Below are 15,136 nucleotides of genomic sequence, written 5' to 3'. Positions count from 1 at the left end.
ACAGTGTGTTGCAAAGTGTCTCCCTGCAGGCTTCTGCACCGGAACCCTGTGGGGCAAGAGGTACTCTTGGGCAGGGGGCCTGGCTTATTATCTCAGCAGCTACAGGGATTGAGCCAACAAACCCTGGCTCCTGCCGGGGGCACGCTCCTGCTGCCCGCTTTCCAGCCTCCAGCCGGGTGTCTGCTCTTTGCTCTCTGATCCCCCCTCCTGTTTGGCCCTCTGGCCCCTGCCGGCTGGGTCACGGCCCCCTGGCATCATCACTCTGAAGCCAGCAACCCTGCTGGGCCATTCACAGGTGTAGCCTAGTGGGGGTGGGGGACAGATGTTAGTTCCTTGACCCCCCACTCCCAAAACACACACATATGCTCAATGTGTACCAGGGCCCTGGGAAGGGGTCCAGGCAGAGAGAGTAATGGGAGGCTGCAGGCTCTAGGGGGATGTAAATGGGCTGGGCGGTGTGTGGGGGCTGTGTGTGTGCGTGCACACGCACTGGGGAGACAGACAGTGGCAGTAATCAGTGTGAGATGGGGGGTTTGTCCTCAGACTGCCCTCCTGGGCAATTACATGCCAGCAGCTTCATCCACTACCAGCTGGCACACAGGCTTGGGACCACCACGAAGCCTCCCATACAGGCCCCAGCTTGGTCCCTGAAAATTCCCAGCCACATTCTCTGGCCTATGTGCTGGCACTAGGCCAAAGAAGTTGGCCTGGGGTAACTATTTTCTCCCTCAACACACACACACACACACACACACACACACACACACACACACAGAGTTTCTTCCCCCTAGATGCCATAACCCTATCAGAACAAACTTTCCCCATCCTCTCTGCCCTCTGCTACTCTCTCTTCTTTCTGCCAACTTCCAAATCTCCTTTTCTCTTTCTTACCCTTTTTTTAAAAGATTTTATTTATTTATTCGACAGAGATAGAGACAGCCAGCGAGAGAGGGAACACAAGCAGGGGGAGTGGGAGAGGAAGAAGCAGGCTCATAGTGGAAGAGCCTGATGTGGGGCTCGATCCCAGATCGCCGGGATCACGCCCTGAGCCGAAGGCAGACGCTTAACCGCTGCGCCACGCAGGCGCCCCTTTTCTTACCCTTTTTAAAGTGCAGATTGTATTATTGATAAGACTCTGGAAAAGAAGTAGTAGAAGAGAGGGGCCCTGAACTCAACTCTGGTTCTTTCTTCAGCGCAAGGTGGAAACTTATATATCAGTTGAATGGACCCCCAGACAAGGGCTACCCAATTTCAGTGCACACACTCCGAGTGCTTTAGGTGCTGCAGGAGCACCTACAGTCTAAGGTAAGGAAGTGGACATAGATGCGAGGAGTTACTTACTCTGTCTTTGCAAGAGGGAGAAGCCAAAGTTCTTATTCCGAGGGCGGGGAGGTGCAGCTAGTGAGACAAATAGGAGGCAAACTCCTTCTAGAATGGCCTATGGGAACAGCCCAGAGAGAAGCTGGACTTGAAAAGGTGTAGGGCCAGTTTCCAGGCTGCCCCTCTGACTTTAAGTAGAGGGTTGTGGAAGAACTGGAAAGTGTGACCCCTGCTGGGCCTTCTCTGCCTTCTCTCTGTTCCACCGTCTCCTCGACCCAGGGCTCTAAGAACACCAGGGCAGGAGAAGAGAACTTGGGAGGTGTTTATTCTCCAGTATACCCCCGCTGAGTACTCACCCTCTTGTGGCATTAGGTCTGAGTTGGTTTAAAGGGAGAGTATTCTAGAGACACAGAGAAGTACCAAGAAGGAAAGAACAGAGAGAAACAAGAAGAAAGGTGGGGATAGGAAAAAGAGCATACCAAGAAGGGGCGAGGTGTAGAAGAGGAACGGGAGATTCAGGCCAGGAGAGTCCCAGAAGGGAGAGTGGCCCCACTATTTGTCCAGCCTCCAAACCAGGATGACAGGGATTAGGAAGCAGCCCTGCCCATGGGCTGAATTGCAGCCTCCGCTCAGGGAACCCTGAGCAAATACACCCTGATCCCCACATAAAGGGCCAATTAACTGCGCCATCTCCGGGAACAAATCCGCTAACAGGGTGACAAGCCCCTAGACGCTGGCAGGCCCTGTGTTTGCTGAGAGGCCGACAGGGAGCAAATCAGGGGATTAGGATGGGGCAGGAGCCACATGGTGGGACGCAGTTTCCTGTCTGCCGCAGCCCTCCGTGCCCCGCAGCAGGGCCAGGTGCCAGGACCCCGGATTTCTGTCCTGGCTTAGCCTCTGGTGTGATGGAAGCTGGGTGACCCCAGTTAGCAGGAGGACAGCATAGGGCCAAAGAACCAGAACTCTGAAGCATCAGAACAGAGAAAGTAGTACAATTTCTTCTTATCCGAGGAAGAAATTGAAGTCCAGAGCGGTGATGTCTTTCGATTGGCAAATATGGGATTGGAACGCATTTCTGGGTGGGTCATTCCTGAACGGATTGACTTCTGGTGAGGGATTCCTATCCCTTACAGTCTCTTACCTAAATGCAGCCTGGCCCTGCAGCAAGGGACAGCGTCAAATCCCATCTTTTAGTATCCTGGTGCGTTAGAGAGAACGCATCCTTAGCCCCTCTCTGGTCTACCCCAACTCATCTCAGCCTCAAGGTGGGCTCAGATTTAAGACGTCTGTGGGGCACCAGACCCCAAATTCAGTGCGGGCAGACGAGGTGCTGAAAGAACAGCTCCCAGGGTGCTTCGTCCCAAGGGGCCATGTCTGCACCCCAATCCCCTAGCATTTTGCTTCTCGCTTTGCGAAGTCAGTCCAGCGCAGAGCCGACACGATGCATGGGGTGGGGGGGGCAGTAGGAAGACACCTAAACAGTTAGTTTGTTAGTTTGAGGCCTCAGGGGCCGGTGTGTGGATGGGGGGGGTGGAGTTTTAGGACAAACCTCTCACCCTTTGACAAGTGTCTGCCTGATACGTCAATTCCCAAATGTGCTTACTGTGGGCGCTATGATCCTGCAGCATCCACCTCTCTGGATCTCACCCTGTTTACCTAGCCACTCCCAGGTCCGAAGCAGCCACCCCACGAAGGTGGTCTCATCACACAGAGCCCGATGACGGGGCTAGAACCCCACCACTCAGCCATCCACACGGTCTTACCCCAGATAGGTAGGCCCAGGTCTCCCTGTCCCCTTGACACCCCAACGCTATCTCCAGCCTAGGAAAGTGAGCGAGTGAGTGTGTGTGCACACGCGTGAATGATCCGGTGGGTGGGTGGGTGGTGGGGGACTAGGAGATCTTCAGGTAAAAAGTACTGCAGGAAACTCAGAAGCACGCTGGATGGAGAAGAGGGGATGGTGGTTTCTCCCCACTGCTCCCCGTTAGAAGGACAACCTTTACTGGGTTTGAACGGATTTGCACGAATTTTCATCAAGCCCTTCTCTTCTCCTGCACTTGACTTTACAGAAACAGTATTGCTCTCTTTGTCTTTGTCCTGGACTATCTGCCTTCCGTCTCCTCGAGGAGGTAATACAATTTAATGAACCATGTCCGAGCAAGGTAATGCAAAAGTATTCCAGTAGATGCCAGAGGTATGCATATAGTTGTTAAATGCCTGGGTTTCCTTGGGCCTGCCCCCTCCAGTTTTATCCTTGCTGAGTCTCCTGGAGGTACTACTAGATTAGAGCGTCTGGAGCAGGACTCCGGGTCAAGACGCACCACTTTGTCCCATGGTTTCTGGGCTGCAAAACGGGCTACTGCGGGGTAAAGGGGTGGACGCGCCATGAAATTATTCCCCACCCACCCCCAGCTCCCGCTCCAAAGCACCCCAGCCTCCCGCACTTCGCAGCTAAGCCCCGGGACTTGGGAGGAAATGGAAATCAGGGCTTTGAGCTCTAGAGAAGCGTTCTTAGTTTTAGCCTAAGAGCGGGTAAAAGAGATTCGGGATTCCTGTTTTAAAGTCAGTCAGAAGGGCAGAGTCCGACAGAGCCTCATCCCTCATCTTGGCTGCTTTGAGAAAAGAGGGAAACTATCCCGCGGTGTCCAGAGTCACGACCCTGGGAGCGCGCAATGCGCGGGGCGGGGACTCCAACTCGCGCGCTACGCGACTCTCGTCTCTGGCCCTGCTAGTGGCCATCCGGATGGGGATGGGAGGGTGGAGGGAGGCGGATTAATCCCTTAATTACGCCGTGATCGGCGTGGCACCTGCTTTCCGCCCGCCCAGCTCCCGGGGGACCCCGGCACTGGGGGGTGGAGAGAAGGACGAGGGAAGGAGGAGGGCACGCGGAGGCACGCACCGTACCCAGGCGCGCCGGCAGGAGAGCGGCACCGTGGCTGGGGCAGCGCGCAGAGGCTGTGGAGGGGCTTACGGCTCCCGGCCCGCGGGTCTCAGACCCAGGGGCTGGGCCCCGAGCCCCCCGCCCCGGTCCCAGTTGGGTCGCGCCATGCTCCGCTACCTGCTCAAAACACTGCTGCAGATGAACTTGTTCGCGGACTCCCTGGCGGGGGACATCTCCAACTCCAGCGACCTGCTCTTCGGCTTCAACTCCTCGGTGGCGCCGCTCAACCACAGCCTGCTGCCCCCCGGCGATCCTTCTTTCAATGGTAAGACCCTGCCCCGTGGGGACGTCGGATCAAGGGATGGGGTAGGGTGGGAGGGCGGCGTGGAGGGGGAGGCCAAAGCGCTCCTGCCTCAGGATCTGGGACCAAGCGGGGCCTCCCAAGCGCCTCCTCGGGGGTGGGGGTGGGGACCAAGGGGTAATTTGGGGCTTTGAGCATCTGAGTGGGGGTATCGGCGGAAGATCCAGGGCTTGGGAGGAGACGGTTGTTAAGTCCGTTGCTCTCCATCTGCCCAACCGACCCCCGCGGCCGCCGCAAGTGAGGAGAACCGTGGCTGGTGATGGGCAAGTACCGAGCTAGGAGAGGCGGGGACCCACAGCAGGGAGGGCAGAAGAGGGCAAGCGGTCGCCGGCAGGTTTTCCTTCGGGACCCTAAGTTTTCCAAGAACTTACCTAGGACTTGGGTGAGGAAGCTAAAATGTTGGGTGTGTTTGCTACAGAGGGCGACAGAAGCGGAGACCGGTTTAGGGAAACTTAGAAGTTTACCCCTCAGAGGTGGAACTCACAGCCGGCCCACCCGGCACGACTGCGGCGGGCGGGCTGTGCCGGCGGCGAGGTCGTTACCGCTAATTACAGTGATTAATAAATGACTGAGACAGCGCGCTCTCCCCGAGCGTTGCGGGGAGGCGGCGGGAGTGGATCGCCTGGCGTCTGGGGAGAGGCCCGATCGCGCCCCCTGCCGGCCGCGTCGGGAATTCCCTCTTTCCCGGACTCCTTTGCCCAGGATTTCCCCTCTGGTTCCTCCCCAGTCGCCATCCCTTGACATCCGCCCACTCGAATCTAGGGGCAGCACGGTCCTGGAAACTCGAAATCACGAAAAAGGAGACCTGGGCAGTGTGTCTGTGTTTGGGGGGNGGGTACGCCAGGTGCTAGGGGAGGAGTCCCAGAGCTTCATTAGCATGATCATTAGCTATTCATTAGCTGCTGTCGAGCATCTCCTGAGACCGGGAATGGCAGGGAAGAAATTCCAGGGAAAGGGCGCCTGCAGCAGTGTCTACAGGAATTAGGGGGAAAGAGCCGACCAGAGAGTGTGGTATGTACGAGGGAGCAGGGACGAAGAAGGTGGGAAATGAGCTGGATTCTCCAAATTCCTGGTCGCCCTTTAGATTCCCAGGAGGTTAATGACAGAGCCCTTCCCACAGACGACGCAGACACACCTCTGTACCCTCAGCGCTCTAACAGTGTTGTCACCATACGCTGTCTCACGTACTCTTGAAAACGTAAGGAGATCTGTAGGCAAGGCATTGATGGCCACATTTTGCAACTGAGCAAACAAATTCAGAGAAGATGAAAAGTACTTCAGTGGTCACAAAAGCAACATAAAGCTTAGCGATAATAAACCTATTTCCATTACACCCCAAGGTTATGCGATGGGGACAAAGGAATATTGGGGCCTGATAGAATCTGATATGGTACAGTGGGCTAGGGAGGAAGAGACCCTAAGTAATCAGAGAATCACCGTATTTATTGAGCCTTTCCCCAAGTGCTTCACATATAATATGGTCTTATGACAACCCTGTCACTACTCCCATATTTATTCATTCATTTATTTATTATTTTTTAAAGATTTTATTTATTTATTTGACAGAGAGAGAGACAGCCAGCGAGAGAGGGAACACAAGCAGGGGGAGTGGGAGAGGAAGAAGCAGGCTCCCAGAGGAGGAGCCTGATGTGGGGCTCGATCCCAGGACTCCAGGATCACGCCCTGAGCCGAAGGCAGACGCTTAATGACTGAGCCACCCAGGCGCCCCATCACTCCCATATTTAAAACAAATAAACTGCGACTCAGAGAAGCTCCATAATTTGCCCAAGTTCATATAGCTAGGAAGTGTCGAATCTGAGATCCCAGCCCTACTTGGTTCCAGGACAATCCCTGAGCTCTTAGTTGGTCTACCATGGCTCAGCAGGGGGTTGTACCTAAACTGGGACTGGGACGGGATGCAGGAGAAGAGACGAGTGAGAAGCAGAGATTTCCATTTGGAAGGAAGGAAATCGAGAAAATTACTCCCTTCCCTAAGTGGGAGGGAAACTGATCTTGTCCTAGACAGTTAAATAACTCCCCAGGACAATGTCAGCATGGGGCAACCCCTTCCAGCTTTGTCTCCATAGGAACGTCTAAGAGCAGGGGTGGGGAAATGAAATCCAATCCCACACCTAGGCCAGGAGCTAAAGGTCCCAGTGGATTTTGGAACAGAGTGGGAGGGTGTGGGGGGGGGAGGGTAAGGTAGAGAACAGAAGTGGGGGTAGTCCTGGTTAGTTGAGGACACCAAAATATGCGAGGCAGCAGCGGCGCCTACTGGCCGCCACCGGTTACAAATCCACTTCTGAGGAAGTTGGGAGTGTCTGAGCCTGATGGTCTCCAGGATCCGGGGTCCCAAAGCAATTGGAGAAGATGGAGCCAGCAGGAGTCTGTAGGCCAAGTGAGAGACAGGAGCAGAACATGCAGGTGAACCCATCCGATGAAACAAAGGAAGGAGAGGAATCCCCTTTTTAGTTAGTGATTCTTGACCGTTCCCAGCTACATCAACCTGGAGAAGAATCTGTTGAAAACTCTGCACCTCTTAGAAAAGGAATCTTATTCACAATTCCACTACCATTTTCATTCAATTATCGTGACTTCACAGGTTCCTCCAAGCATGATTGTCTGGGGAGTCAGTAAGAGGGGCACCTGGCTGTCTGACTCTTGATCTCTGGGTCATGAGTTCAAGTCCAACGTTGAATAGAGAGTTTACTTAATAAACAAAATAAAATAAAATAAAATAAAATAAAAAGATAAAGAAGGATTCTACGTTTATTCATGGGCTCCAGGTTAAGAACCTCTCCTAGTCCCAGACTCCCATCAGATCACTCTCATTTTACCTTTCCTAAGAGACTCCAGGCTGGCCCACTTTCTCTATTTTTCTTGCCCACCACCATGCAGAGGCCAAGGACCACGTTTTGGCTCTGGTGCACCACCTCAGGGAGCGAGGACAATCTGCAAGTCAGCCCCTATGGGAGACTGAATGCCCGTGGACTAGAGGGTGGTCTACTTGCCCAGACGAGGCCCAGTCACTCTCCACTTAACCTTGGCCGGAGAGAAGGCTGGTGTTTTTGGCAGCCTAGAAAGCGGGCCTAGGAGTTTGTGTCCTGATTCCTCTACTAATCTGCTTATCTGTAGGCATATCCTTTCCAGCCCAGAGGAGATAATGGACCCTACAGAGGGAAGGGGGATAGGGTGGGCAGGCAGTGTTGTCTTTCTCTCTGGAGCCTCTCCCCTAATTTCCTGGTCGAAACGCTCTGTGCCAACGCCCCTACTCTCAGCGTCAAGGGTCGAGCCGGAGGACGCGATGCCGCGCATCGTGGAGCAGCCACCAGATCTGCTGGTCTCCCGAGGCGAGCCGGCCACGCTGCCCTGCCGCGCGGAGGGACGGCCCCGGCCCAACATCGAGTGGTACAAGAATGGGGCGCGAGTGGCCACCGCGCGCGAGGATCCGCGCGCGCACCGCCTGCTGCTGCCCAGCGGCGCCCTCTTCTTCCCGCGCATCGTGCACGGGCGCCGCGCGCGCCCCGACGAGGGTGTCTACACTTGTGTGGCACGCAACTACCTGGGGGCAGCGGCTAGTAGAAATGCCTCGCTGGAGGTGGCAGGTGAGAGTCGCACTGTCCTCTGGTTGCTTCCAACCAGACGCGGCAGGGCACCAGGTAATCCGATCCAGAACCAGCCCCAATCTCAGCTCCTTCAGCATCTTCTTTTGGGACCGTGACCTTTGGTGTCTAACGTCCATGCTCTGGCAGGAGGAGGAAGTGGGCCTGGTAACTGGGGAAGAGTGCGGGTCTGTGGTGATACACCCCTCCCCAGAATACCTTCCTTGTGTCCTAACCCAGTTTTCATTTTTTCCCCTGGTCATTCATTCTCATTCTCTCTTTGTCTCTGTCCCTGTCTCTCTCTGTCTACAGTCCTCCGTGATGATTTCCGGCAGTCTCCTGGAAACGTGGTGGTGGCAGTGGGGGAGCCAGCGGTTATGGAATGCGTGCCCCCCCGTGGCCACCCGGAGCCTTCCGTGTCCTGGAAGAAAGACAGTGCAAGACTGAAGGAGGAGGAGGGAAGGATCACGGTGAGGCGTGGTACCGTGGCTGGGGAACAGACTAGGGGCCAGGGCCAGGGCCATCACGAGGGGCGGGGCCATAGGGTAGGGGGCTGGGCATGTCTCAAAGGAGGAAGGAGTGAATCTAAGGGTTTTGGAGGGCCAGGGAATAATGTCTTGGATGTTAAGGATGGATAGGATGGAATTGGAATAAAATAGGTGGGTAGCAAGATGGCCCAGGAACTCGTGGGAGGTAGGTTGGGCTGTGGGAACAAACATAGACCTGAGCGCCCCCCTCCCTTGGGCAGATCACGTAAGGATTCCTTATGTGATAAGTGGGTCAACTTTACTCGGCTTCATTGGCTTACTGGGAAGACTAAATAAATAAATAAATAAATAAATAAATAAATAAATATGTTTTGTTGGCTACAAAAGACCAAAGTTCCCATTATTTCTTGCAGATTCGTGGAGGGAAGCTGATGATGTCACATACACTCAAGAGTGATGCAGGGATGTATGTGTGCGTGGCCTCCAACATGGCAGGAGAACGGGAGAGTGGGGCGGCTGAACTTGTGGTATTGGGTAGGCACAGGGAGTTTGGGGGTTACGAGGGTGTGCAGCCTGGGTAGTAAGAAGCTATGCAGATCCCCTAACGATTCACTCACTCCCGCTCCATAGAGCGACCCTCATTCCTGCGTAGACCAGTGAATCAGGTGGTCCTGGCCGATGCCCCCGTGGGTTTCCCATGTGAGGTGCAGGGGGATCCCCCACCCCGTCTACGCTGGCGCAAGGAGGATGGGGAACTGCCCACAGGCAGGTGAGAATCGCCTTCCTCCTGCCTGTAAGGAGACCCCACCCACTCAAGAGCATACCCTGCCCTAGAAAACTGGAGGGCAGACACCGTCTCACTTGACGACACAGAGAAATCTGTCTCCGGGACCGTGTGTCCCCTGCCCTGTCTAGTACCCATCTCCTTTTATGGGTCCCTGTTGAGGCCTACCTTGTCTTTATGTACCCCGATTCTGGTGTCTGCCCTGGGGGAGAGAGAAGCGGTCTGTAGCTGTGGCCAACGCAGCCTGGGGGTGGGGAGGGGAGCAGGTATGAGATCCGGAGTGACCACAGCCTTTGGATCGGGCACGTGAGTGCCGAAGACGAGGGGACCTACACCTGTGTGGCCGAGAACAGCGTGGGCCGTGTCGAAGCATCTGGCTCTCTCAGTGTTCACGGTGAGGGCCCACCTGGGACTGCCGGAAGAAGGAACGTGGAGGATGGGGTGAAGAGGAGGAGAACGGGGGAGAAAGGACAGAGTGGGAGATACGGGTGGGTCACTTGAGACTTTCAGAAGGAGAGAAAGGAGAGGCTGAGCAGGCTTGAACAAGAGATGAATATCTGCTCCTTCTTAAGCGAAGCTTGGGCTTCTCTCTCTCCCGTTCCCTCAGTCTCCCTTCTGAGTGCCCTGACTCCCTGTTCCTTTATCCCCTCCCCCTTCCCAGTCCCACCCCAGCTGGTGACCCAGCCCCAGGACCAGATGGCAGCTCCTGGAGAGAGCGTGGCTTTCCAATGCGAGACCAAAGGAAACCCCCCACCAGCCATCTTCTGGCAAAAGGAGGGAAGTCAAGTAGGTGGCCAGCTCTGTGGGCCTTCCCGCAAGCTTCTCCTCTGGGTCTTAGCCTCCCTCCGTCTACATTCTGCAGACTTCTCTCTGAGGTCCCGGTTTACCTTTGGTCCTCCCAGAAACCCTTGCAGGTTATTTGGGAGGCTTAAATAAGATAATGAGTATAAAAGGCCTGGAACATATTGAACACTTTAAAAAGAATTGATGTTAATACGCTTAAGTGGGAGGAAACAGTCCTGTATGGTAATTCCCTGGAGAATCCTTCTATTTTAGGCAAGGCTGCCCTGAAGACGTAGCAGATCCAGTCGCTGCCTCCTCTCCCAGACACCTGGGGCCTGGGCTTTAATAGGGGGCTCTGGAGTGTACTGTACCAAAGGGGCTCAGGGTACCTCGTGACTCGCTCATCTACTTACAAGGGACTTCCACCAGGGGGAGCTCACAGTCACCCACCTGGACATACAAATTCCTCAATACACAACTGGAAGGAACATTGATTGAAGTTACAACCTGAGTACCGACGCTAGGGGAAGGGTGGGAATTTTGCTACTAGGAAAGAGGGTCAGTATAATAAAATAAGTCTGACTAATCCCACCCCACTGGAAAGCCAGTTCTCCCACTACCTCATTCCAAATCCATAGCCACAATTTTCCAACATCTTCTCTAGCATCTGGGATTGCTGTATTTTAACTAGATTCTTAAATAAATAAAAATGCTGATGGTAGTACAGGGTGGGGGTAGGTATCCATCAGGGGATCAGCCAGGTGCCATTTACCTGTGACCCAAATCTCTTTCCCTACCTGCCATGTATCTATGTAACATAGAGCCAGAAAGAAGGGGAAAATATCTAACCCTTATCACACAATGTATTAAAAGATTTTCATGATTATTCATTTAATCCTTGTAACTATTACTTAAGAGTCAAATTTGGGGAAATTTGGGCTCAGGAAGGGTTAAGAGCTTGCTCGGTTTCCCAACTTGTCAGTCACAAAGCTGGGAAGTGCACCCCAAAAATCATCTAACAAAACCTCCACATTTTTGTGAATATCTAACTAGTTGGCCCAAGGTCATATAACTGGCTGGGTGGGGACAGAGTAGGAACTAGAACCTTAGGAATTCTCTGAATTCTGGGGTTGATGGGAACAGGGACCTTTCTCTCTGCCAGTTGCCTGCTCATTCCCTACCCTGGTTCCTTGCTCTGTCCCCAGGTTCTGCTTTTCCCCAGTCAGCCACTTCAGCCCAAGGGACGCTTCTCAGTCTCTCCCAGAGGCCAGCTCAACATTACTGATGTGCAGAGCGGGGATGCTGGTTACTACGTGTGTCAGGCTGTTAGTGTGGCCGGCAGCATCCTGGCCAAGGCCCTGTTGGAGGTAAAAAGAGGTAGGTGCTCATGGAGATAGGCCTGGACCCATGGCCTGGAAGGAAATAATGGCGTAAAGATAGCTGTTTTTCTTGGATTCTATATACTATGTCTGCAAGGGGAGGGGCGTGTTCCTGAGACACGGCCTTGGAGTTTGGAAATCAGCTGCAACAGCCACTGATAGGTGACTGGTCCCAGGAAGAGACTACAGATGGTTATCGAAGCCCCTCCAATCTCTGGGGGGAGGAGGAGAGAAGGAACAGAGAAGGAAGACAAGGGGCTGGTGGCCTGAACCCGGGATCCTCTCCTGAGGTGCCTGAGTTCTTCTTCTCTCAGCCTCCTCCTTGGATGGGCTGCCTCCCATCATCCTCCAGGGACCAGCCAATCAGACACTGGCACTTGGCTCCTCTGTGTGGCTGCCGTGCAGAGTGACTGGGAACCCTCAACCTAGTGTCCAGTGGAAGAAGGATGGGCAGTGGCTGCAGGGGGATGACCGCCAGCTCAACCTCATGGCCAACGGTACCCTGTACATCGCCAGTGTGCAGGTGAGTCTCTCCACTGGGACCCGAGTAACAGAGAATGGCCACACAGCCCACGTGCCCACCTCTCGTAAGTATCCGCTGGGACTAACTCTGTTTCTGCTCCTCTGCTCTGAGACTACCGACAGTGGACCACGCCTTCCCCAGCCTTCTGAACACCCACCTCCACCCCCTCACCCTACCTTGCTCCATCCCCAGTTTGCCAGTCCTCTACCCTCTCCTACAGGAGATGGACATGGGTTTCTACAGCTGTGTGGCCAAGAGTTCCACAGGGGAGGCCACCTGGAGTAGCTGGCTTAGGAGGCGGGGTGAGTTTCGCCTCTGTCCCCTTGCTTTGCCAGCACCGTCATCTAAACCTGCTTCAAAAGTAGTCAGTACCTCCCCAAGCCCCAGCACTGATTAAGCTTCCAGATGCCATGGCCGTGGTGGCGGGGAAGAGGGGGACGGAAGTGGTGCCCTTGGGAGGCAGATGTGAGTAGGGGTTAGTTCACTCCATCCCCCTCTCCACCGTCACCGCTGTCCCAGCTCCTCAGCTTCTCTGGGAAGGAGGCAGGTTACATGGGGGGACCAACCTTTTCCCATCCTTCGACTTAAAGATTATCTCCTCACTGCAGAAGATTGGGGAGTATCACCAGAGCCCCCTACAGAACCCAGTACCCCTCCAGGGCCTCCCTCGCGGCCAGTGGTCACTGAGATCACCAAGAACAGCGTTACCCTGACCTGGAAGCCCAACCCCCAGGCGGGGGCCACAGCCACCTCTTATGTGATAGAGGCCTTCAGGTATGGAGAAAGTTTGACACGCAAATCTGGAAAGTCAAAAGAAGGGAATCTTGTGTCCTTAGGGTCTGTGCTATGGTGGAGAGAGTTCTGCCAATTCCCTCTCCCAAGATGAGGTGATAGGAGGGGGCCCTAGAGAATGGATGAGAGGGAGTAGACAGGTTGGGGGTCCCTGGCTCGGACAACTCTGTCAGCCCATTCCCGTTGCAGCCAAGCAGCTGGCAACACATGGCGGACAGTGGCAGATGGCGTGCAGCTGGAGACACACACGGTCAGTGGTCTGCAGCCCAACACCATCTATCTGTTCCTTGTGCGCGCTGTGGGAGCCTGGGGCCTCAGTGAGCCCAGCCCTGTCTCTGAGCCCGTGCGCACCCAGGGTGAGTATGGTCAGAGTCCCTGGCTCGTGGATATGACACACAACACTGCAGAGCACCCCTCCCCCCAGACTATGGCGGCATGGCAGCTCTTTTCTGCTGCGCCAGGCCTCTCCTGGTAGCCCAGCCTGGATCAGGTCATGCCTTCCTCTCATGGAGGGAACAAGAGAGGAGGGGAGAGATGGAAATTCAGTCACCTTGGTAGCCCCTCACTCTTGAGCCTTTTACCCACAGATAATGTAGCTTATTAAGACTGGAAGGGACCTTGGAGGGTTCATCTTCATGTTAGAGATGAGAAACTGAGGTCTCTAAAGTGCAGACAGTAGATTCATATTAACTGGACACCCAGGCCCACCTCTGGAAGCTCTTCCCCTGACCTGCCCCCTCCCAATCCTGGGGTGTGCTCTGGGGTGCTCAGTAGCACAGGCTGTGGGGGCAGCACAGAGGTAGGAAACAAGCACACTTTCAGTCTGACTCCCTGTCCCCGGTGGCCCCTGCTGAGTGGGCTCTTTGGTCGATAGACAGCAACCCATCCAGGCCAGTGGAGGACCCATGGAGAGGCCAGTGGGGGCTGGCTGAAGTGGCTGTGCGGATGCAGGAGCCCATAGTCCTTGGGCCCCGGACCTTGCAGGTGTCCTGGACTGTGAGTGTGGCACGGGGACAAGATTAAGGGCAGGGATGATGTTGGGGGCCATAGGGACCTCCAAGAATGGGTACCGGAGAGTGGGAGGTGAGTGGCTGAAGAAGGCAGGGTGAGTGGAGGAGGGGCAGAACCCGGAAGACTTGTGTGGTCCTGTCTCTCCTTCTGGTATGCTTTGTCCATCTCCTACAGGTAGATGGCCCGGTCCAGCTGGTGCAAGGTTTCCGGGTGTCTTGGAGGGTAGCAGGTCCTGATGGGGGAAGCTGGACAGTGCTGGACCTACAATCCCCAAGCCAGCAAAGTACTGTGCTAAGAGGACTCCCACCAGGGACCCAAATTCAGATCAAGGTGCAAGCCCAAGGCCAGGAGGGGCTGGGGGCTGAAAGTCCCGTTGTGACCAGGAGCATTCCTGAGGAAGGTAAGGGAGGTGGTACACAGGGCCGATGAATGGACAACAGGAAAGAGGGAGTGGGGAAGACAGAAGTTTGCAGGGGAAGAGCAAGCGGAGTTGTGGGAAGAAGGGATACTTGATATCTCAGTTCCCAAGGTGATACCTGGGAGGGGGAAGGTTGGGGCAAGGAGAGGTAGCTGGCAATGACTATCTTTCTCACCATGCTCCACCCGGGGCCCAGCCCCCAGTGGTCCCCCCCAGGGAGTGACAGTGGCCTTGGGGGGTGAAGGCAACAGCAGTGTCACCGTGTCCTGGGAACCTCCGCTCCCTTCCCAGCAAAATGGGGTCATCAAGGAATACCAGGTACTGGGTTTAAGAGGGGACTGGGGAGGGGAGGGAGAGGGATAACCTAGGGGCTAGGATTAGGGAGGAGGGAACCTAGGACGGCTTTGGGGCTGGAGATGAAGTTGGGGGAGAGGAGAGAGGTCTCAGAGTGTTCCCTCCAGGCTGAATGATGCTGGCTAAGTCCCCTCTATCATTCAGAGCTTCGAGTTTCCACGTGAGGCCAGGATCCCATTTCAGACTCTCTAAACCCGGGTCTCGGCCTCCCCAGATCTGGTGCCTGGGCAATGAGAGCCGCTTCCACCTCAACCGGTCTGCGGCAGGCTGGGCACGCTCCGCGGTGGTCCGGGGACTGCTGCCCGGTCTTCTTTACCGGACCCAGGTCGCGGCGGCCACCAGCGCTGGCGTGGGCGTGGCCAGTGTCCCGGTGTCAGTGCAGCTGCGTGAGTTCGGAGGCGGGGTGGGCGCGCCGGGCTGGGGAACTGGGGGGGGGGGGG

At 55.2% G+C, this 15,136-nt stretch overlaps 1 protein-coding gene across 1 annotated transcript in view; it reads left to right on the top strand.

Moving 5' to 3' along the window:
• The first annotated feature begins 4,366 nt into the window (after positions 1-4,366).
• The window catches only part of ROBO3 (roundabout guidance receptor 3), a 15,723-nt gene continuing 4,953 nt past the window's right edge, over positions 4,367-15,136 (top strand). Inside the window, exons 1-16 of the mRNA XM_040630692.1 lie at positions 4,367-4,526; positions 7,841-8,167; positions 8,477-8,634; positions 9,066-9,186; positions 9,283-9,421; positions 9,703-9,830; positions 10,098-10,222; positions 11,425-11,596; positions 11,913-12,121; positions 12,342-12,423; positions 12,730-12,895; positions 13,103-13,269; positions 13,788-13,909; positions 14,099-14,324; positions 14,539-14,660; positions 14,911-15,082. Coding sequence (XP_040486626.1) covers positions 4,367-4,526; positions 7,841-8,167; positions 8,477-8,634; positions 9,066-9,186; positions 9,283-9,421; positions 9,703-9,830; positions 10,098-10,222; positions 11,425-11,596; positions 11,913-12,121; positions 12,342-12,423; positions 12,730-12,895; positions 13,103-13,269; positions 13,788-13,909; positions 14,099-14,324; positions 14,539-14,660; positions 14,911-15,082 — 2,596 coding nt within the window. The remainder of the gene's footprint in view (positions 4,527-7,840; positions 8,168-8,476; positions 8,635-9,065; positions 9,187-9,282; positions 9,422-9,702; positions 9,831-10,097; positions 10,223-11,424; positions 11,597-11,912; positions 12,122-12,341; positions 12,424-12,729; positions 12,896-13,102; positions 13,270-13,787; positions 13,910-14,098; positions 14,325-14,538; positions 14,661-14,910; positions 15,083-15,136) is intronic.

Source organism: Ursus maritimus, unplaced genomic scaffold, assembly GCF_017311325.1.
Source record: "Ursus maritimus isolate PB19 unplaced genomic scaffold, ASM1731132v1 scaffold_16, whole genome shotgun sequence".
In the NCBI taxonomy this organism is placed as follows: domain Eukaryota; kingdom Metazoa; phylum Chordata; class Mammalia; order Carnivora; family Ursidae; genus Ursus; species Ursus maritimus.
Note: the sequence above shows the minus strand (reverse complement) of the source record. Positions and strands in the feature narration are given on the sequence as shown.